General features: G+C 56.3%; 2 protein-coding genes across 13 annotated transcripts in view; both read left to right on the forward strand.

The window, feature by feature from the left end:
- MCOLN1 (mucolipin TRP cation channel 1) lies at positions 1-8,942 on the forward strand. Of its 3 annotated transcripts, none has more exons than XM_072721538.1 (15): positions 1-157; positions 2,387-2,583; positions 3,286-3,453; positions 3,545-3,710; positions 4,107-4,215; positions 4,435-4,531; positions 4,944-5,043; positions 5,276-5,382; positions 5,485-5,634; positions 5,780-5,881; positions 6,300-6,422; positions 6,697-6,912; positions 8,071-8,182; positions 8,449-8,579; positions 8,701-8,942. In XM_072721538.1, the coding sequence occupies exons 1-15, from the start codon at positions 127-129 to the stop codon at positions 8,803-8,805; spliced, it is 1,914 nt and encodes a 637-aa protein (XP_072577639.1). In that variant the 5' UTR covers positions 1-126; the 3' UTR covers positions 8,806-8,942. The 3 variants fall into 3 exon arrangements, with proteins under 3 accessions (XP_072577639.1, XP_025841427.2, XP_072577640.1); XM_072721539.1 differs by having other exon boundaries at positions 43-157; positions 4,079-4,215; XM_025985642.2 differs by lacking the exon at positions 8,071-8,182 and having other exon boundaries at positions 2-157.
- The window catches only part of PNPLA6 (patatin like domain 6, lysophospholipase), a 21,752-nt gene continuing 9,278 nt past the window's right edge, over positions 8,727-21,200 (forward strand). For 3 of the 10 annotated variants that reach the window (XR_011994479.1, XM_025985633.2, XM_025985632.2), the window contains exons 1-18: positions 9,138-9,696; positions 10,170-10,399; positions 10,728-10,815; positions 10,955-11,037; positions 11,203-11,300; positions 13,108-13,248; positions 13,341-13,500; positions 13,850-13,930; positions 14,148-14,276; positions 14,681-14,761; positions 14,850-15,012; positions 15,263-15,346; positions 15,632-15,741; positions 15,867-16,034; positions 16,120-16,197; positions 20,278-20,483; positions 20,712-20,843; positions 20,928-21,051. Coding sequence is in view for 8 of the 10 variants with exons in the window: in XM_025985633.2 (XP_025841418.2) it covers positions 9,615-9,696; positions 10,170-10,399; positions 10,728-10,815; positions 10,955-11,037; positions 11,203-11,300; positions 13,108-13,248; positions 13,341-13,500; positions 13,850-13,930; positions 14,148-14,276; positions 14,681-14,761; positions 14,850-15,012; positions 15,263-15,346; positions 15,632-15,741; positions 15,867-16,034; positions 16,120-16,197; positions 20,278-20,483; positions 20,712-20,843; positions 20,928-21,051 (2,238 nt within the window). In the remaining 2 variants the exon portion in view is untranslated. The other 7 variants (XM_025985635.2, XM_072721535.1, XR_011994480.1 and 4 more) reach the window with 7 other exon arrangements.

The following is a 21,200-nucleotide window of genomic DNA, read 5'->3' on the forward strand; positions in this document are numbered from 1 at the left end:
TCAGCTGACGCGACAGGGTTTGAAGCGGCACCGCGAGGGAGCGAGGCCGCAGCAGCGGCAGCGGCGGGCGCTCGGACCCTGGCTGCCCCGCCGCGCCCGCCGGCGTCCGGCGCTCCCCGCCGCGGCATGGCGGCCCCCGTGGGCCGGCGCGGCTCAGGTGAGGGCGCGCGCGCGGCCCCGCGGGACCCCGAGCGCGGGCGGCGGGGCTCCGGGCTCCCTTGCCTCCCCTCCGGTGCTGGCCTCTCAGCTCCGCGGTGGTGGCGATCGGGACAGGTGGCTCCTGGAACCTGCGCGGCGGGGCGGCGCCAGCTCCTCGGCCCTGGAGTGCGGGGCTGCTGTGCTCTCCCCGGACCCAGGCTCTGCTCGGAGTTCCGAGGCTCAGGCAGCGGGGGGGCCCGCGGAGGTGCCCGCGGAGGGGCCCGGGTCTGCGTCCGTCCGGAGCGTAGTTCCGATTGCTCAGCTTTGCCAGAACCCAGAACGGGCAGCAGCGTCTCCAGCCCTCACGTGAAACTCCCAGGATTCCCTTCCCCACTTCTTGAGGCAATGCTCTGCTCCTCTAAACTCAGACGGGCGGCGGGGTGGGGGGACCCTGCTTGAACCCGGGCGCCTGACTCCATCTCCTAAGTCCAAAGCCGTGGAAGCTCAGCTTGCTTGAACTCAGGCGGTGAATGCCCAGCCTCCACTCTCTGCTTCTCAGGGGGGAGCCTTTGTGTTGGTCTTCCCTTCTTGAGCTAGCTGGAGATCCCTGAAAGCTGTCCCTGCTGGTAGGATAACTCTGACCCCAGCTAGGGAGGCGGGCCCGCCCTCTGGCTTCGCATCCAACTATCTTGTAAACAACCACAGCAGCATCCAAGCTCCACAGGGACCTGCCAGGAGCTGGCCACCCTGCAAGACAGGTTCTGACGGTGCTCCCCATTCATCCCGGCGGCTGTGTCAGGCAGGCGGCCAGCCAAGCCCTGGAAAGAAGCAGGGTTCTCCCCGTGGGGGTGGGGGGTGTGTGTCAGGGATGGTCCTGGGCTGCTGTGACCGGCTGTGACCCCAGCAGTTTGAAACCTTGGACCTTTCTCTTAGGTTGATCAGGAGTGCAGAGAAAAAGCAGTGCTCAGAATAGCCCCTGTTTGCTGAACAATCACTGAGACTTGTGGGCTGAGCTGAGGCTTTTATCTGTTTTGTTTCACTTCATCCAGAGAACACTTTTCAGAGTTTCGATCTATCTCCGGGTAGATATTTATTTATTTTTATTTTTTATTTTTAAGTAATCTTTACACCCAACATAGGGCTTGAGGTTGAGAGTTGCATGCTCTTCCCACTGAGTCAGCCAGTTGTTCCCCTCAGTGTAGACTTTTTAAATTTCCACTTCTCCAAGATTTTATTTGTTTGTTTATGTGAGCGAGAGTACACAAGTGGGGCGAGTGGCAGGCAGAGGGAGAGGGAGAAGCAGACTCCTCGCTGAGCAGAGAGCAGGATGTGGGGCTTGATTCTGGGACCCTGGGATCACGATCTGAGACAAAGGCAGACGCTTCACCGAATGAGCCACCCAGGTGCCTCTATTTCCACTTTTCAAAAGAGAAGATGGAGGCTTTGAAGGATGTCCAGGATCCCCCAACTGGGAAGTGGCAGGTCTGGGATTCGGTCCTAGCACTGGGAGAGTTCTAGAAGCTGATGCCTTTAACGAAGATGCTATGAACTGACATACAGGCAGTGCCATAATAACAGCCATTGGCATGCATGCAGTGAGTCTTCAGCAAGCGTGTCCTGTCATTGTTACTGTTCCTGTCAATCTCCGTTCCCTTGGGCCTGTGGCTTGTGAGCGTCAACTGGATGGGCCAGGTCATGAGGAATGGAAAAGTCCTTTGGCTGTTTGACCAGAAAAAACCTGGAATGTAGCTGAGCTCCATGCTCATGCCTGGAGGCTGGAGTGAGTTGGAATGAGCCCTGGAGCCTTGAGTGCCCTGTGAGAAGCCAGTGGAAGGAATTCATTCTCTTCCCACAAATCCACATCTGGAACAAAGATGGGATGTTCCTGACATTCCTATTACAAGCCAGCTCCTGCGATTAATGCCTTGTAGGCATCAAATCCCCGGCCTCCGGGTGAGAGGCTTTGTCGCCCCATTCTGCAGATGAGAAGGCTGAGGCTCAGAGGCTGACTGCCCTGGCCAAGCCAGTGAGCAGCAGGGTCAGGAATCAGCTCAGGCCCTTTGGAGCCCCAAATCTGAATTTGTAATCTCTGAGCAGTACTGCTGCATTTACCCGTACAGTGTTGCAGATTTTCTGGGTTTTCTCAGATCTCTCAGAGTTCTTTGGCTGGTGCTTGGGAACTCTTTCACCCTGTGGGTAGGTGGGCTTGCCTGGGTCTGGTCCCAACCGTTCTTCCCCATTCCCGCAGAGACTGAGCGCCTCTTAACCCCCAGTCCTGGGTATGGCACCCGGGCTGGGGCTTCCCCGCCCCCCCCGGAAGAGGAAGACCTCCGCCGTCGGCTCAAATACTTCTTCATGAGTCCCTGTGACAAATTTCGGGCCAAAGGCCGCAAGCCCTTCAAGCTGATGCTGCAAGTAGTGAAGATCTTGGTGGTCACGGTGCAGGTGAGTCCCACAGGGGCCCAGCAGAGCACCATCTGTGGTCGCTTCTGTTCCTGAAAGAGAAAGTCCTGGAGTCAGAACTCAGTCCTGAACCCACAGCAGCATCAGGACAGTGACAGTGGCCGTAATCAATCAGGAAACCCTCTAAAATCTGTGTGGGAACAGCTCCTTGTAACCTCACAGATGCCTTTTGAGATCCTGGCAACTGCTATTGGTACTGTTTTATTGATGAGGCAGCTGAGGCTCAAGAAAGCTTAAAGGTTTTGTCCAAAGTCACACAGCAACCAAGCGTGGGGAGCTGGCACTTCAACCCCAACAGGCTGATGCCATGTTGACTCTCAAAGAGAACTGACCCAGTGGCTGACAGTTGCCCTGTCGTGGGCTTTGCGGACCCCGAGATGAATCTGATCCAGCCCCTGCCCTAAGGAGCTTCTAGTCTGGTGCTGTGATTTAGGGTCTGTTACCACACTTCTGATTTCCTCCTGGTAAAAGGGCTCAACAGTGCTGCTTTCCCTGTAGGCTTGGGTTTAGCACAGAACCTGGCACCTGGTAAGCATCTAAAGAACATTGGCCTCTGTCACCGTGAGATACTCGAGCGCCTGCTGTGTGCTGCTCACTGGGAATTTATGGTGGGCATTCCTCGTGCCCTGAGGGGAGCCCCATCCCATCATTATCAACCCCCACTCCCCCCCCCCCCCCCCCCAGCTCATCCTGTTCGGGCTCAGCAACCAGCTGGCAGTGACATTCCGGGAGGAGAACACCATTGCCTTCCGGCACCTCTTCCTGCTGGGCTACTCGGATGGGGCGGATGACACCTTCGCAGCCTACACACGGGAGCAGCTCTATCAGGCCATCTTCCACGCTGTGGACCAGGTGCGGGCAGCCGGGGGCAGGCGGGGGCAGGCAGGCAGGCAGGCGGGGGAGAGTGGGCAGGGCTGACAGACCTCCTCCTCTCTGCCCACAGTACCTCATGCTCCCTGATGTGTCGCTAGGCCGCTATGCCTACGTGCGGGGCGGGGGTGGCCCCTGGGCTAATGGCTCAGCCCTGGCCCTCTGCCAGCAGTACTACCACCGAGGCCACGTGGACCCAGCCAACGACACCTTTGACATTGATCCCATGGTTGTCACTGGTGAGTAGGTGCGCCAGGGTATAGCTGTTGGTAGCGCCGGCTGCTGGAGTTACAATCCCAATTCTGCTTCCCGTTCATCTAGAAGATAGGGTTGTCCTGCTCATTAATAATTTAATGCTTGCAGGGTCCTCGGTAGAAGGTTTGGTTTGCAGAAAAATGCAAGAGTTGTGTTTTAATATCATTCACCAAATATTTGGGGGCTACTGAGTGCCAGGCCCTAGGGCCTGTGCAGGGAGTAAGACAAACTGGGCCCTGTGTAGGGGTGACGGTGGGGAAGGACGAATGTTCAGTTTGTAGTGGGAAGTGGAGGAGGGAAGGGGGCTGTTGGGGCCTCTGGGGAGACCTGCCTGTGCCTCTCCCGCCCCCAGTGTCCCTTCCCTGACTCCCTGTCCTCAGACTGCATCCGGGTGGACCCCCCTGAGAGACCCCTTGTGCCCCCCAGTGATGATCTCTCCCTCTCGGACGGCAGCGCCAGTTACAAGAACCTCACGCTCAAATTCCACAAGTACTGCCTGAGGGAGGGGGCCTCCAGGGCTGGGCCAAGGGTGGGGGGGGAGGCAGGATGCCAGGCATCCTTGGCCGCCCCCCACAGGCGGAGAGGATGCCTGTGTGTGAGCACTTCCTCAGCAAGCTGCAGAGTCCGCATGGGGCAGGAGCGCTGGCGGTGGGGGGGCGGCAGGAGGGACCTCGGAGTCCCTCTCCCTCACTGAAGCCTCCCTCCCAGGCTGATCAACGTCACCATCCACTTCCAGCTGAAGACCATCAATCTCCAGAGTCTGATCAACAATGAAATTCCAGACTGCTACACTTTCAGTGTCCTGGTAAGCCCAGCGTCCAGGACAAGGGTGGCAGGCCTGCCAGTGATAGGAGTTGCCCACAGGGCAACTGAGGCTGGGGTTGGGGACACTTGGCCTAGGGCAGCTTGGGGCTAATTAAGGGAGATGGGGGGTGATGCCTGGGTGGCTCAGCGGTTGAGCATCTGCCTTTGGCTCAGGGTGTGATCCCGGGTTCAGAGATCGAGTCCCACATCAGGCTTCCTGCATGGAGCCTGCTTCTCTCTCTGCCTATGTTTCTGCCTCTCTTTGTCTCTCGTGAATAAATAAATAAAATCTTAAAAAAAAAAAAAGGGAGATGGGGCCAGATCAGCCATCATGTGGGTCTGGGAGCCTAGGTCTGCCAGGGTGTAATCTGCCAAGAGTAATCTGGCTCCTCCTGCCCTGCATATCCCTGCAGATCACTTTTGACAATAAGGCGCACAGCGGGCGTATCCCCATCAGCCTGGAGACCCAGGCTCACATCCAGGAGTGTAAGCACCCCAGTGTCTTCAGGCACGGTGAGCCCCCACCCCCCAGACCGGTGCTAGCAGGGGCCCCGACCTGCCCAGGGATCCCCAAGCCCCAGACTGGCATGGACCCAGTTCGTGACTCACCCAGGTAACCCCTAAAGCCCACTGGGTGGGTAGCCACAACCAGGTCTGCGGCCCCCGCGGCCTGGCCCAGCCCCATCCCTCATCTCCCCAGGCCCCAGGCCACTCCCAGGCCTACCCAGGTCCTCTCCCCCCCCAGGAGACAACAGCTTCCGGCTCCTGTTCGATGTGGTCGTGATCCTCATCTGCGCCTTCTCTTTCCTGCTGTGTGCCCGCTCGCTGCTCCGTGGCTTTCTGCTGCAGAATGTGAGAGCTGCAAGCCAGCCTCTCCCAGCTCTGGGGCCATAAGGGCTGAGGGAGAGAGGGTCACTTGTCTGGGCAGACCCTCACCCCACCTGCCTCCTGCAGGAGTTCGTTGGGTTCATGTGGCGGCAGCGGGGACGGGTCATCAGCCTCTGGGAGCGGCTGGAATTTGTCAACGGCTGGTACATCCTGCTGGTCACCAGCGATGTGCTCACCATCTCGGGCACCATCATGAAGATTGGTATCGAAGCCAAGGTAGGGCCTGCCCCGGGCCTGATGTCTCCTTCCAGGCCCTGGTCCCTTATACTGCCCGCCCCCCACCCCCACCCCATGCCTGCCTGGGGCCACATGCCTCCGGGAAGAGCCAGGCCAGATGGGGTTGACACTGCTTCCCCCTTAGAACCTGGCAAGCTATGACGTCTGCAGCATCCTCTTGGGCACTTCCACGTTGCTCGTCTGGGTCGGCGTCATCCGCTATCTGACCTTCTTCCATAAGTACAATGTAAGCTTCATATGTGCAGGCTGGACCTTCCGGGTGGTGGCCATATGCTCCCCAATTCTCACTTCCTTCCCCCAGATAAATTCGTATACTTCCAGCAGTCACCAGCCTCCATAGACGGCCATTCCCGTCTTCTTCCCCATACCCGCCCACTCCAGACATACCTGTCGCTGCACCCCACCCAGAGCCACGGGAGCCAGCACCTTCATATCCCCACAGCTGAGTCCAGCCATGGGATGTTCTCAGGCCCCCCTCAGCCCCACCCCGCCCCTTCTAAACTATCTCCAGCTTTTGTGGCCACTCTGGTGTAACTACAGCCAGGCCTTGCCTGCCTTACCCCCTGTCGTTTCCCCATTGCAAGGCCGACCTAGGTTGTGGCCACACCCTCATTGTGGCCCCCTGCCCTATCTACCTGCCACAGATCCTCATTGCCACACTGCGGGTGGCACTGCCCAGCGTCATGCGTTTCTGCTGCTGTGTGGCTGTCATCTACTTGGGCTATTGCTTCTGTGGCTGGATCGTATTGGGCCCATACCATGTGAAGGTAGGGGCTGTCTGGGGCATGGTGCTTGTGAATCAGTCGAGGGGTTCCTGTCTCCCCTCTTGAAACCCACTTCTAAACACTCTGACCCCTGGTCTATCGATTGCTGATCTGGGGACACTGAATGACCCACCTTGACCTCTGGTGCCTTACCAGGAGGTCTGCAGAAGTTCTGTCCATTGTTCCCTCTGACCCCCCAGTGACCCCACCCTGTCCCCAGCCCCCAGTTATGCCCATGGCTCCTTCTGACCCCACCATCCCACTGCCCTGCTGGCAGTTTCGCTCGCTGTCCATGGTGTCGGAATGCCTGTTCTCACTCATCAACGGGGACGACATGTTCGTGACGTTCGCCGCAATGCAGGCACAGCAGGGCCGTAGCAGCCTCGTCTGGCTCTTCTCTCAGCTCTACCTCTACTCCTTCATCAGCCTCTTCATCTACATGGTGCTGAGCCTCTTCATCGCGCTCATCACTGGAGCCTATGACACCATCAAGGTCAGCGCCAGCCCGCCTGCCCTCCCCCAGCCTGTCTCCATGTGGGGCCAGCACGCACATAACGGCCTTGAATTTGGGCTGCAGGTCCCTTGGAGTTGGCCCCAGCAGGGTCTCAGGGGGCGTGAGGCAGGGTGAAGAGGGAGGGCCTCGGGGAGAAAAGGTAGGAGACTGAGAACCAGAAGAGGGGTGGGGTTGGAGGTGCTGATCACAGCTGCCACATTCTCAGTTTTATCAAGGTGGGGGCTCTGGCCAGGTAAGGTTCCTATGTCTGCTTTGACCAACGGGGAAACCAGGCTGTAGAGTTTTAGTGACTTGCCTGAGGTCCGCTACTAAGTGTTGGAGCCAGGCTCAACCTAGGACTGTGTGATTCCAGAAGCCCTGCTCCTAACCCTTCTGTCCTGGAGGGTGGCCTGGGTGGGAGCTCTTGGGGTCCGGGAAATGGTGGGGGGTCCTGCAGACTGCATGGGATGGAGGGAGAGGGGTTGGAGTAGAATGTGAGGATGGCAAGTAGATCTTTTAGCAGATGCGTCTGAGGGCCTACTGTAAGTCAAGCCCTGCGCTGGGTATCTAGGAAAGGTGGTGTATACAGACTATCCCAGACCACTAGGCAAAGTGGGTGATACAGGAAGAGAAGTGTGACGACCAGCTGGCGAGAGGGATGAAGGTTACAGAGGGATCCCCTGCTTTTTAGACTGGTATTGGGGGTAAGTCCAGGAAAGTTTCTACGATGTGCTAATATTAGTCCTAGCCACATGATTATTTCAATTTTGACTTTAATTGAAGTGAAATACAGTTCCATATTCAGTTCCTCACTCACACCATTCACCCATCAAGTGCCCAAAAGCTTAATGGCTAGTGACTACCAGATTGGACAGCACAGATAGCGGACCTTTCTATCGTCTCAGAAACTTCTGGATCAACAAGATGAGAGAGCACCAGGGTGAAGGAAGAGCCAAAACAAAGGCCCAGTAGCCCGAAAGGACTAGGGGACAAGATGATGGCTTCTCTACCAGGTTGGGAGGAGGGTGAAGGCTCTGCTGAAAGCCGGAGCTGTGGCTGGGGATGCAGATGGGTGCCCCCCCCCCAAGTGTGGATATAGTCGTCCCACAGATATTCCTGTCACTTGGGCCCAAGAAGCCTGCATGGGTCTTGCTCTAGCACCCAAACGTCACACATGGTGTATCAGCCTTGGAGATTCAAGCCCAGACATGCTCCCACTGTGTGCCACCACTCGGTAGATGTGTCCATCCAGGCACCCAGCGTGTGTCAGGTATGGTTCTGGGTGCTGGAGCAGCCACAGAGGGCACCAGCTGACGGAGATACGGGTTGTGCACATATTCAGGGGCCAGGGGATGTCTCCCGGTGAAGCAAACTCTGAGGAATGACAGGTGGAGGAGACCTCGAGTGTAAAGGCTCTGTGGGGTGGGGAGTTCGGTTGTGGCCCAGTCACAGGGAGGAGATCTCCAGGGCTGGCAGAGGAAGAGGAGGCAGTGGGGAGGGCCGGCCTCGAAGGGGCCAACCTGCATTTCTCCCCAGCACCCCGGCGGCGCTGGCGCAGAGGAGAGCGAGCTCCAGGCCTACATCGCGCAGTGCCAGGACAGCCCCACCTCCGGCAAGTTCCGCCGCGGGAGCGGCTCGGCCTGCAGCCTCCTCTGCTGCTGCGGCAGGTTCGAGCTGGGGACGGCGGGGCGGGCCGGGGGCTGGGGGCTGGGGGCTGGGGGCAGGGCGCGCGCCCCAGAGGACTGCTGCCTTGCCCCGCCTGGCCGGCTGACACCGCGTCTCCTGCAGGGACGCCTCGGAGGAGCATTCGCTGCTGGTGAATTGAGCCGGCCCCGCCACTGCTGCTGGACGTTAGCCCTACGACTGCCGAGACTCACGCTTATTTATTTTTAGGGTTTGCTTTTAAGGACCGGTTCCCCGCCGCGCCCTGAGGACCTGGGCCCGTCGGGTCGGACGCGGGTGGGACGCGGGTGGGACGTGGGTGGGGTGGGCGTTAAATAAACGGGGAAATAAACTTGATCTCATTTCTAGAGGGAGGGGCGTTCCTTGCCCCGCGGGTTTCGGTCCCTTTAAGGCGTCGCGAAACAGCGTGGCGGGCTGCGCGAGACCTTGCACACATGGTGGGGGCGGGGCTGCGGCGCGCCCTGCGGTGAATAATTTAAAGGGGCCGCGCCTGGGGCGCTGGGCGGAAAGCTACCGGTGTTGGCGCAGAGCGGACCCTGGTTGCTGGCCCTTGGGTGAGTCCGGGTTTTAGTCTCCCTCGCGGAGGTGTCCCTTCGGGGGATCGTTAGCGAGTCGTCAGCTTTCCCAAGATCTATCCTCCTCCGATGGCCGGTAGCCCCCGACTCTGATGCTCCCATCCCCCCAGTTCCCGGCAGGTGTTTCCGCGCCGGTAGCCAGGTGCGCGCTAGGGTGGACGGGGTCTAGTCTTCCAGGAGTTTTCCAGGTAATAGCTCCAGGACTTAGGGACTCCCCCAAATTTCCGTTAGTACACTAGCGGTGCCAGGAACATCCTCAGTCTTCCAAGAAGTCCCGGTAATATTCCAGCATCCATCCCTAAGCCGGTTCTGTAGCTCAAACGACCCCAGGGGCGTGCCCGCCCAGCTCCTAGTTTTCCCAATAATAGTCCTGTATTCTTGAGGTCTCCCGGTAACTTTACAGAGACCCCAGTAATTCCAGCGTCCCTAGTTACGTCCCCAGTAATGGCGCCAGCATCGTTCGTTCCCAGAGTCCCAGTGATGCTCCATACTGTCAGAGACCCCGTAACTTTACTCATGCGTGACGGTAAGTCTAGCGTCAGCCAGTAACACCTTGCGAGGCCGCCCCACTCCGAGCGTCCCGGGGTTCTTCCGAGGCCTCTGCAACGCCCCCGGACCCCCCTGTGTGGGAGCTTCCCGCAGCACTCCCGAGCGCCTCGGCCCGTGGGTCTCCCCAAGGGCAGGTTTGGGTCAGAAGCCAGGCGACCTCCATGGCTTGAAGGCCCCAGTTTCCCTGGGGTGGGGTCCTCGGGTCTGCTGGGTCAGGATTGAACAATCCTGCAGGGCTGAGGCTAGGAGGGGGCCACTTGCGGGAGGAAGCCGGGCGCGTCGGGGACCGGTGGGAAGGTGCTGACTGTGGGCGTCCGGACGGCTGCCCTTTGGCCCCAGGGTGGGGCTGTATCCGTGGGGCGTCTGGTCGGCCCGGCGTGTGGGTGAAGGGAGTCAGGCCGGGAGCCAAGGGACTCGAGGTCAACCTGCACCACCCCCTCTGCTCCGCAGCGCCCCACCAGCCGTCCCCGGCCAGAGAAGCCATCCCCGCGGCGAGTACGAAGGGTTGGGCAAGGCTCGTGGTAAGGGGCAGGACTCGGACTCGGGGCAGGGGAGAGACGGGCCCAGAGCGACGACGTGCACCGTTTCCTCCTGCTGCTTATTCCCCAGGACTCCGGGCTGCACCGGACCTACCGCCCAGTCGGAAGCAACTGATGGAGGCTCCACTGCAAACGGGAATGGTAAAGGTTGGGATGTGTAGCGCTGCGGGGACTACAATTCCCGAAATGCTTAGCGCTCATCATTGCGGTCCCGCGAGAGCTGTATAGACGGAACTACGCTTCCCGGCGTGCACCGCGGGCCGCGGAGCCGCCGGGAAGAGTCGCGCCCCCGGGGAGGGAGCAGCGGCGGCCCATTCTGCAGATGGGGACGTCGAGGCACGGGCCGACCGTGACCTCCTCGGGGGCGGAGGACTTGGCCGAATGGGATGGGGACGGGGGCGCTCCGGCCTCCGGGGAGGGCTCGGCAGGCCGGGTATGCGATGCGCAGCCAGTGCCCTTCGTCCCGCAGGTGCTGGGCGTGATGATTGGGGCCGGAGTCGCGGTGCTGGTCACGGCCGTGCTCATCCTCCTGCTGGTGCGGAGGCTGCGAGTGCCGAGTGAGGACCCGGAGGGCCCTGCGGGGAGGCTGCGGCGCGGGCAGCGGGGATGGGACTTACGGGAGCCTGCGCGCCGTGTCCTCCCTGGCCGCGTGGAGTCCGCGCACAGCTGAGTGCTGCTCCCTCCGCTTACCCCCAGAAACGCCAGCCCCGGAGGGGCCCCGCTACCGATTCCGGAAGAGGGACAAAGTGCTCTTCTACGGTCGGAAGATTATGCGGAAGGTGAGTGTGGACCCCGGGGTCCCCGCCGAGCACAGAGGTCTGGCCTTTCCTTTCTCCGCATCTCAGCGAGCCCGCCCTCCTTGACGAGGGGGCCTCTGGTTCTGGCCCCTTCTCCCCTCGGTCTGAACTGGCAGTTCACCCGTCCCCCATCCTCAATCCTCCTAGGTATCACAGTCCACTTCCTCCCTGGTGGACGCGTCTGTCTCCACCACTTCCCGGCCCCGCATGAAGAAGAAACTTAAGATGCTCAACATTGCCAAGAAGTAAGGCTGTACTGGGTGAACCTGGCACTGGGGGCTATCTCAGGGACCATTTGAGTAATCAGCCCCCACCAAAGGGTGTATCTAAGGGTTCTTTGAACCGCTCGGACTGTTTTTGGGAGTCTTCCCACATCAGAGGGGCTATCTCAGAGCTCTCCCACACCGGACAGGCTGGCTCTGGCGTCTCTGTGCCCCGAGGAGATGCACCTCGGGGGATGTTCCCCTAGCACAGGGGTGTCTGTGAGTCAGCTCTCCCCAGTCGGTCCTCAGATACTTCGTTTAGGGGTCTCCGTCTGGGTTCTCCCCGTAGGCTGGTTCGAGGGTCTCCCGACACAGGTGGTGATCCACTGGGATTAACTCAGGTGTTTCCATGATGTACCGGAGGGGCCATCTCTAGCTTTTGTCTTCTAGGGGTCATGTCAGCCATCTCTCTACATCAGAAAGCGTCTCTCTAGGTCACCCACCCTGAAGTTCTTCCTACACTAAGGAGGCTCTCTTAGGCGTTTCTGTTCCCCAGGAGTTATTTCAAGAATCTTCCTGCTCTAAGAAGCATAGGAAGGACTCCTCAGGGCTCCATGCCATCAGCAAAGGGCCATCTCAGAGCCTCTGAGAAAGGCTCTCCCAGGGATCTTTCTAAGTTGGAAGCGGGCTGTGAGGTCGGTCTCCTGACATCATGGAATATACCTGAAGGTCTGTCTCAAGGGTGTCTTCACACTAAGGGTTGTTCCACTAAGGTGTCATCCCAGGGCTGTCCTCGATCAGCAGATGTGTCATTAGCGTGGCTTTTTATGACTTCAGTAGAAGGGCTGGCTCTAGGCTCTCCGTGATCAGTTGAGGGTCTGGTCTGCCCCTCACATCTGTATGTCATGGGGGTTATCTCAGCGTGTGTTTACGCTACACTGATGTTCTGACCTTCGGGGGGTTAGCTCAGCTTTCTGTGATCTGGGCAAGGGTTAGCCCAAGGTCTTTCTGATGAGAAGGGGAGCTACGTCTGGATTTCTTGACATCATGGAGTTTAATTCAGGGGTCTGCTCATACCAGAGAGTCTATCTCAGGGGGCTTGTGACCAGGGGACGGGCTCTCTCAGTAAATACCTGTGACCTGCAGGGGAGAGCTTTTTCGGGTCTGTGATTATTAGAAGAGCTGTATCTGTACTCCCCACATACACAGAGAGAGCTATTTCAGGAATCTCTGTGATCCTCCAAGGGGTCATCTCAGGGTTCTCTGAGATCTAGAAGTAAAGGCTAGCTCAGGGAGCTTTACAAAGATCAGAGGAGCTGATGGGGTCTCCTCATATGACGGAAGCTACCCCAGAGCTCTGCTTGCAGTAGGGAGACTGTCTCCGGGTCTGGTCTGTGTTAGGAAGGAAGGTGTCAGGGGTCCCACGATGAATGGAGGAGCTATTTCTGGGGTCCGCCCATGTTTTATGTCAAAGGTCCGCTTCACTACAGGGTGTGTCTCAGGAATTTATGGTTAGCAAAGGGGCGATTTCGGGGTTTTACCTCAGAGGCTACATCAAAGCAAATTTTGTTGTAAGAGATCGGTAAACGTGTTAGGTTTTGCAGCTATTACAGTTGTGTTATTATCATTCAGCTTTGTGGTTGAGTGAGAGCAGCTACGGGTAGCACGTAAACAAACGACCGTGGCTATGTGCTTTTTTTAAGGAAGAAGGTAGTATGTCTGCTTTAGTTAGTGAGCCAGAGTCTGCCGACCCCCATTTTTTGTGATTTTGAGGAAAGGTTATGTGGGAGCCTCATGTATGCCTGAGCCCTCTCCCTACCTGCCCCCTGCACCCCTCTCTTCCCACCAGGATCCTGCGTATCCAGAAGGAGGCACCAACGCTGCAGCGGAAGGAGCCCCCACCTGCGGTGCTGGAGGCTGACCTGACGGAGGGTGACCTGGCTAACTCCCACCTGCCCTCCGAGGTGCTCTACATGCTCAAGAATGTCCGGTCAGTGTTGGGGTGCAGGCGGGGAGGAGGACTGCAGAGCTGGGGGCTCACCTGACCTCCTGCATTCTCCTCATCTTTCTCCCACCCAACAGGGTGCTGGGCCACTTTGAGAAACCGCTCTTCTTGGAGCTCTGCCGACACATGGTCTTCCAGCGGCTCAGCCAGGGTGACTATGTCTTCCGGCCAGGCCAGCCAGATGCCAGTATCTATGTGGTGCAGGATGGGCTGCTGGAGCTCTGTCTGCCAGGGCCTGTGAGTGGACCAACCACGGGCCGCCACAGGGAGATGGGCAGTGGGGATGGGCAGTGGCTATCGGGATAGGCATTGCTGTTGGTCAGCAGGGTTTGTGGATTTTTTTGAGACATGCAGGCAAGAGTTGGAAATGAATGCCTAGGGGTGTCGGGTTGGTCTACACAGTCAGCAGTTATGGTTAGTGATGGCCAGAAAATGGATGCTGGTCCAAGATTTGGTGGGTTTAGGGATCAAGGTGTCAGTGATCACTGGTTGGTGAGGTTGAGAGCTGGTGGCATGCTCGGGGTGGAATGGCAGTTGGCAGGGTGGGGACAGCTCTGGTCAGCACCCCTATCTTCTTGTGTTTCAGGATGGGAAGGAGTGTGTGGTGAAGGAGGTGGTCCCTGGGGACAGTGTCAATAGCCTTCTGAGCATCCTGGATGTCATCACCGTGAGTGATCAGTCTTAGGGGACGAAGAAGCTGGGTATGAGGACACAGTCAGTGGGGCTGGTTTGCAGATAGTTGCCTGTGGGGGCTCCGATCCCCCCTTAGTCCCCTCTGACGCTGCCAGTGGTCTCTCAAGGCATGGGTACTGGGGTGGGCTGGGGGAGCAGCGAGGGAGGCCCTCATCTTGATTCCCCCCGTTTCCTGCCCCATCCCCCTCCAGGGCCACCAGCACCCCCAGCGGACGGTGTCTGCCCGGGCAGCCCGCGACTCCACAGTGCTGCGGCTGCCAGTGGAGGCCTTCTCCGCCGTGTTCACCAAGTACCCCGAGAGCTTGGTGCGGGTCGTACAGGTCAGCATGTTTCCAGCCTCCCTCCACCTGCCCTGACCCATCCCCCCAGCCCGGGCACCTGTGGGCTGGAGCTCAGCGGCCAGGAGGGGCTCGAGCTGTGCTTATCAGGCCTGAGCAGCCGGGTCTTGGGGGGGGAGTGTGCTGTCCCCTCCCTTGAGCTGCCTCCACCCCTTCTTCCCAGGCTTTTGCCACCTGACTGTGGGTTTCTCCCTGCCTCTTACTGGCCTCTTACTGGCCTCTTACCTGGCCAGCCCCTTATTGCTTCCAACCTTGACTTTCCCTACACCCCATCCCCTTGACGCCTAGACCTAATTTTCTCCCGCTTCTTGTCATCTGAATTTGGTCACCCAGTATCTCCCCTCCTTTTCTCCCTGGCCCTGACCCCTCTGGCCACACCCCCACAGATCATCATGGTGAGGCTGCAGCGGGTCACCTTTCTGGCACTTCACAACTACCTGGGTCTAACCAACGAGCTGTTTAGCCACGTGAGTTGCACAGGGAACTCAGGGCAGGAGGCTGGGGCTGTGACACAGGCCTCCCAGGACATACCACAAGGGTACTCTCTGCCACCAGGAGATCCAGCCCCTGCGCCTCTTCCCCAGCCCTGGCCTTCCCTCCCGCACCAGCCCTGTGCGTGGTTCCAAGCGGGTGGTCAGTGCCTCAGCTGCTGAGGAGCCTCGGGAGACTCCTGGCCGGCCGCCTGACCCCACCGGGGCCCCATTGCCTGGACCTGCAGGTATCATAGATGACCTTGGCCATTTCCCAGGGACCCGTTAGCTAGGTGTACCCAGCTCTGACTCTGATCCAGTCCCCCAGAGAGCCCTGGCCTTGGCCCCGGGAACCATCAGAATCGCTTTCCCGGTCCTGCAGCCTCAGACACTGTGGGCTGAGCCCTCTCTAAACCCCACTCAGTTCCCTACCCTGTAATCCTAGCTTTAGGCCTGGTGGCTCTGAGGGGCAGGAGCCTGTACACGTGTCTCTCCCAGGGGACCCGGTGAAGCCCACATCTCTGGAGGCTCCCTCTGCCCCCCTGCTGAGTCGCTGCATCTCCATGCCCGTGGACATCTCAGGTTTGGGGTGCCAGGTGGGAGGTGGGGGAGACAATCAGGCTTTTGGGTTGAATGTAGGTGTACCAACCTTGATTTTTCCCATCTGTGAAGTGGGAATACTGATGATATTCTTGTGATTTTTTTTGGTAATTGTTGAGATGGTGTCTTCTCAGCTGTGGTTAAGAAGGATTCTGAGGGAGAGTGCAGTGATAGAGTAGTCATGTCTGCACAGATATAAGCCAAATAAGTCAACTGGGATCTGTCTCATTTTTATCATATATTACAAAATACCCCTGCCCACTGCAGGCTTGCAAGGTGGCCCCCGCTCAGACTTCGACATGGCGTATGAGCGTGGCCGGATCTCCGTGTCCCTGCAGGAAGAGGCTTCAGGGGGGCCCCAGACAGCTCCTGCTCGGGTAAAGCCTTGCCCTCTCCGCCCCCCCTCCCTAGTGCCCTCCCAGCACCCTGTCCTGGCCCATGGTGGCATCCCCAAAAGAAGGTCAGGTAGGAGCACAGAGGTCACAGGCCCTGCCCCATGCAGACCCCCACTCAGGAGCTCCGGGAGCAGCCAGCAGGTGCCTGTGAGCACAGCTACTGCGAGGACGAGTTGGCCACCGGTGGTTGCCCCTTCGGGCCCTACCAGGGACGCCAGACAAGCAGCATCTTCGAGGCAGCGAAGCGGGAGCTGGCAAAACTGATGCGGATTGAGGTGGGTGGCCACGGAGTCCTGGGGGACGTGGAGAGGAGGGCAAGGAGGCCTAGATGGGCCCATCTCAACCCTCCTTTCTCTTCAGGACCCATCCCTCCTGAACAGCCGGGTCTTGCTACATCATGCCAAAGCTGGCACCATCATCGCCCGCCAGGGGGACCAGGTGAGGCCGAGCCCTGGTCTCTAATATGAGTCTGACCCAAGACCTTATTCTGACCTCTGGTCCTTGCTCTTTGACCCTATGTGTACATCTCTCAACGTGTGATTTCCGTCCCTGACCCTAAATGCTATGATTCTGATCCCTACGTCCTCTGGACCAATTGACTTTTCTTCTCTAATCCTTGAACCTTTTACCTGAAGACCACAACCCCTAGATCTCTCTTACTTGCCCTGGCCTTTCCTGTAACTTCTGTTTTCTGGCCTTTCAATTCTTCGGTATACTCTGACGTTGTATCTGCTTCTCCTGGGCCCCTGCTGGGATGGGTGTGCGATAGGTGTGTATGGATCCGAATCTGGACCTGGAGGCTGTGAAGCAGCCCCTGGGAGCTGGATTTCAGTGCTCCGTGGCAGCAGCCAGGAAGTGTAGGAAATTGTATCCTACGAATCCCTCTATTGTCCACGTCGGGAAACTGAGCCCTAGTCATGATTTCACAGGCCAGAATTATGGAGGAGGAGGGCTCTGGACTGTTTGCAGAGGCTGATTGCAAATCTGATTGCAACCGGGCCAGAGTTGCAGTCACACTCCCCCCTGACTTCTTCTGTGACTTAGGCAAATCATTGAGAAAGTTCTCAGCTTCCTCATCCACGGGATAGGGTAATAACAGTAACTCTGCTAGAGTTGTCACGAGGATTAAGAGTGGTTCTGACTAGCTAAGGTTTTCAGAGGTGACAGGTCCAGGGGAGGGCCTGGGCTTGGCGGGGGGTGGTGTGGAATTGGGGGCAGCCCACCTGCTAGCTGCCTGGGATACCGTTATATCACTTGATCTGTTGCTTGAGCTGTCACCTCGAGCTGCTCATTGCAGGAAGGGGTTCCTGCCTATAGAGGAAGTTGGGTGAGGCTTTTGCCAGCTGATTGTGATAGCAGGGGCAGAGGAAGTGTAGTCAAACCGTGGATCTTGTCATGGGGTGCCCGGCCCCTCCTTATCTGGGTGACTCTGTTGGGCTCAACTCAGCCCAGACTGGCTTGTTAACAGACTAGACTGGCTAGAAGGTTCCACAGTGGTCTGCAGCCACTCAAGTCTTCTGGGGGAGGGGGGGCAGGGGCGGGGTTCAGATCTTTGTTAGGGACATTAATGTGCTCTGCCTGCCTCCAGAATTTCACACCAGTAATTTTTCAGTTGGAGCCAGTTTTACCCCCGACCTACACCCCAGACCTTTTTTTATCGACTTGGGAGGGTGCTACTGGCATCTAAGTGGGTAAAGCCAGAGGTGCAGGAATGCACAGGATAGCCCCTCACAGCAGAATTATCTAGTTCCAAATGTTAATAGTGCCAAGGTTGAGAAACTCTGCTTTACAGACATTTCCCAAAGTGTGCTTCATGGAACATCTGTATCACAAAGGATCTGTGCTCAAACAGATTTGGAAAACTTCGGCTATTTAGTCCCTTAGTGGAATCTTTTAGTGAACACCGTTTGTTATTCAAGGCTCGGACAAGTCCCACAGTGAAGAGACATATGATTCCCAATCTGATGACAAGTAGCAGCTTAATATTAGTAACTCCCACTCATATTCCGAACCGAGTCTGGAACTTCTGTCTTAGAAGGTTCCAGCACGCATGTGCATCTCCTGGGGCTGCAGAGGCAGGAGACACCAGCAAGGTCCCTGCCCTTGGGAGGCCCACAGTTCTGACCAACTCAAAGGATTACACTATTTTTGTAAACTCATATGTGCTTCATGCTTACATGTAAAAAGATGTTCTTGGCTTTACAAAATCTGGCTTAGGCAGGGTAGCACCTCTGAAGAAGTGGCTTCCAGCTAAGGAGGAAGGATGAAGAGGAATTAATTAGGTGTAAGGGGGAGAAAAGAGCTTTCTAGGTAGAGGGAAAGCTTGTGCAAATATCCTGTGGCAGGAACAGGATATTTGATCTCTAGGAAACAAAAGGAAGTTACCAGGGATAGAGTGGAACAAGGAAACTGGGAGCAAAAAATGTGTGTGTGTGTGTTTATATATTTATATTTACTTGTATTTCTTATGTTTGTATATATTTATTCATATGTAACTTACATATAATATTCAGTGGTTTTTTTTCTTTTTTTTTTTTTAGTGGTATTTGGTACATTCGTTGAGTTTGCAACCATCACGACTATCAGTTTTGAATTGAAAGAATACTTTCAGGACGCATGGGTGGCTCAGTCGGTTAAGTGTCTGCCTTCAGCTCAGGTCATGATCCCGGAGGCCTGGGATCGAGCCCTGAGTTGGGCTCCCTGCTCAGTGGGGAGTCTGCTGCTTCTTCTGCCTCTGCCTCTGACTTGTGCGTGTGCTCGAGTGTGGTCTCTCTCTCAAATAAATGAAAAAAAAAAAACAAACTTTCATCACCTTGAAAAGAAAGCTCATATCCTTTAGTTATCACCCTCCTACCTCCTAATGCTGACTCTGGCTATAAGCAACTCCTCATCTTATGTCTGTATAGATTTGCCCATTTGGGACATTTCGTATAAATGGAATCATCCATGACGTGGCCCTCTGTGTCTGAGGGCCCTTCTAAGACTTTTTTTAACTTAGGATCATGCTTTCAAGGTTCATCCATACTGCGCTGTGTCACTGTCACTCCTTTATGACGAAATAATCGATTATGTAGGTCTCCCACATTTTGTTTATCTGATCATCCCTTGATGGACACTTGAGTGATTTCCACTTCTTGGCTATTGTGCATAATGCTGCCCTGAAGATTTCGGTACAAATTTCTGTGGGGGTGTAGGTTTCCATTTTCTTTTGGGTTTATATCTAGGAGTCACATTGCTGGGTCTGGGCAATTCTACTTCTAACTGTTGGTGGACTGCTTCTAATTTTTGCTGGACTGTTTTCCAAAGCAGCTGCACTATTTTACATTCTCACCAGCAGTGTATCAGGATTTTGGTTTCTCTGTATCCTCTCTAACATGTTTTAATGTTAGTCATCCTCGTGTATACAGGAGCATCTCATGGTTTGGATTTGAATTTCCCTAGTGATTGATGATTTAGAGCATCTTTTTTTTTTTTATTATCAATTTTGTTTATTTGAGAGAGAGAGAGAGAGAGAGAAAGCATGCGCAGGGAGGAGGGGCAGAGGGAGAGGGAGGAGAAGGCTCCCCACTGAGCAGGGAGCTCCATGTGGGGCCAGATCCCAAGATCCTGGGATCATGACCTGAGCCGAAGGCAGATGCTAAACTGACTGACTGAGCCACCCAAGTGCCCCTGATCTTGAGCATCTTTTCATGTGTTTATTGGACCTTTATCTTCTTTGGAGAAGTGTTTGTTCAGAGCCGTTGCCCATTTTTAAATTGCGTTATCTGTTTTTTTGTTTCTGAGTTGTAAGAATTCTTTATTCTAGATACAGGACCCTTAGCAGATATGTGATTTGCAAGTATTTCCTCCCAGTCTCTGGGTTGTCCTTTCACTTTCTTGATAGTGTTCTTTGAAACTCAAAAAAAGTTTTAACTTTGATCGAGTCCAATTTATCCATTTTTTTTTTTAATCATTGTTGCCTATACTTTTGGTGTCATATCCAAGAATTTGTGGCCAAATTCAAAGACACAAAGATTGACTGCTATCTTTTCTTCAAAGAATTTTAGAGTTTTAGCTCTTACATCCATGTCTTTGCTCCATTTTGGTATGGTGTTAGGTAAGGGTCCGGCTTTATTCTTAATGGGCTAACTAGTTGCCAGCATAAGCAAAGAGGTTCCTGCACCCTCTTGCTGGCTATGCTGAAAAGAATTTATGGGCTTCATAGAGCATGTGACTCTTGATTTCAGGGTCGTGAGTTTGAGCATCATGTTGGGCATAGAGGTTACTTAGAAATAATTTTTTTTCTTTAAAAAAAGAGTTTACGGACCTTAGTCTGGGCTTAGATTTTGGTGACCCATTAGTACCAATTGCACTGGGCGCTGAATGGGAATTAGATATATATGCTGTGCAGCCCAGAGCTATCTGAAGCCTTTACTCCCTCCTTCAACGTTTCCTTCCTTAGCCATTCCTCTGGGTGCACTGAACTGAGTTGGGGCTGAGATTACTGCCCCTGTGCCCATCTCTGCCTCTGCCCCACAGGATGTGAGCCTGCACTTTGTGCTGTGGGGCTGCTTGCATGTCTACCAGCGCATGATCGACAAGGCAGAGGATGTATGCTTGTTCGTGGCACAACCTGGGGAGCTGGTGGGGCAGCTGGCAGTGCTCACGGGCGAGCCCCTCATCTTCACACTGAGAGCCCAGCGTGATTGCACCTTCCTGAGGATTTCTAAGTCCGACTTCTATGAGTATGGCTGGGCACCTCCACCCAGTGTTGGGGTGGGAGTGGCACTTGGAGGGTCCCCACTTGATTCCATTCTGCTGTGGTAGAGGTCATCCCTCTGGATGCCCAGCGCTTTTCCAGGGCAGCTTGAGCCCTTCTGATCCCACCGCCAGGCCATCACCCACCCTCTCCACTTCCTAAGGAATGTCCCAGGGCACTCCCCAGCCCATGCACCCCTGACTTTCTCCTACAGGATCATGCGTGCACAGCCTAGTGTGGTGCTGAGTGCTGCGCACACCGTGGCCGCCAGGATGTCGCCCTTTGTGCGCCAGATGGACTTTGCCATCGACTGGACGGCGGTGGAAGCGGGCCGCGCTTTGTACAGGTACAGCCCTGCCCCTTCTTGCAGCGCAGACCTCGCCTCAGGAAGGCCTAGTCCCAACCCTGTCTTACCCTCTCTGCACCCCAGGCAGGGCGACCGTTCCGACTGCACCTACATTGTGCTCAATGGGCGGCTGCGCAGTGTCATCCAGCGCGGCAGCGGCAAGAAGGAGCTGGTGGGCGAGTACGGCCGTGGTGACCTCATTGGTGTGGTGAGTGCCACCCCACCCACTGTCCTCTGATTATTCCCAGTACGGTTCCCCTCACTCCTCCCAGCAAACACATCATCCCTGGTAATCTGCTGGGTTGGTGATGGCAGCTCCCAACCTTTGGCCTAGCCCAGTCCACTTGCTCAGCTCCT

Source organism: Vulpes vulpes, chromosome 9 (assembly GCF_048418805.1).
Source record: "Vulpes vulpes isolate BD-2025 chromosome 9, VulVul3, whole genome shotgun sequence".
In the NCBI taxonomy this organism is placed as follows: Eukaryota; Metazoa; Chordata; class Mammalia; order Carnivora; family Canidae; genus Vulpes; species Vulpes vulpes.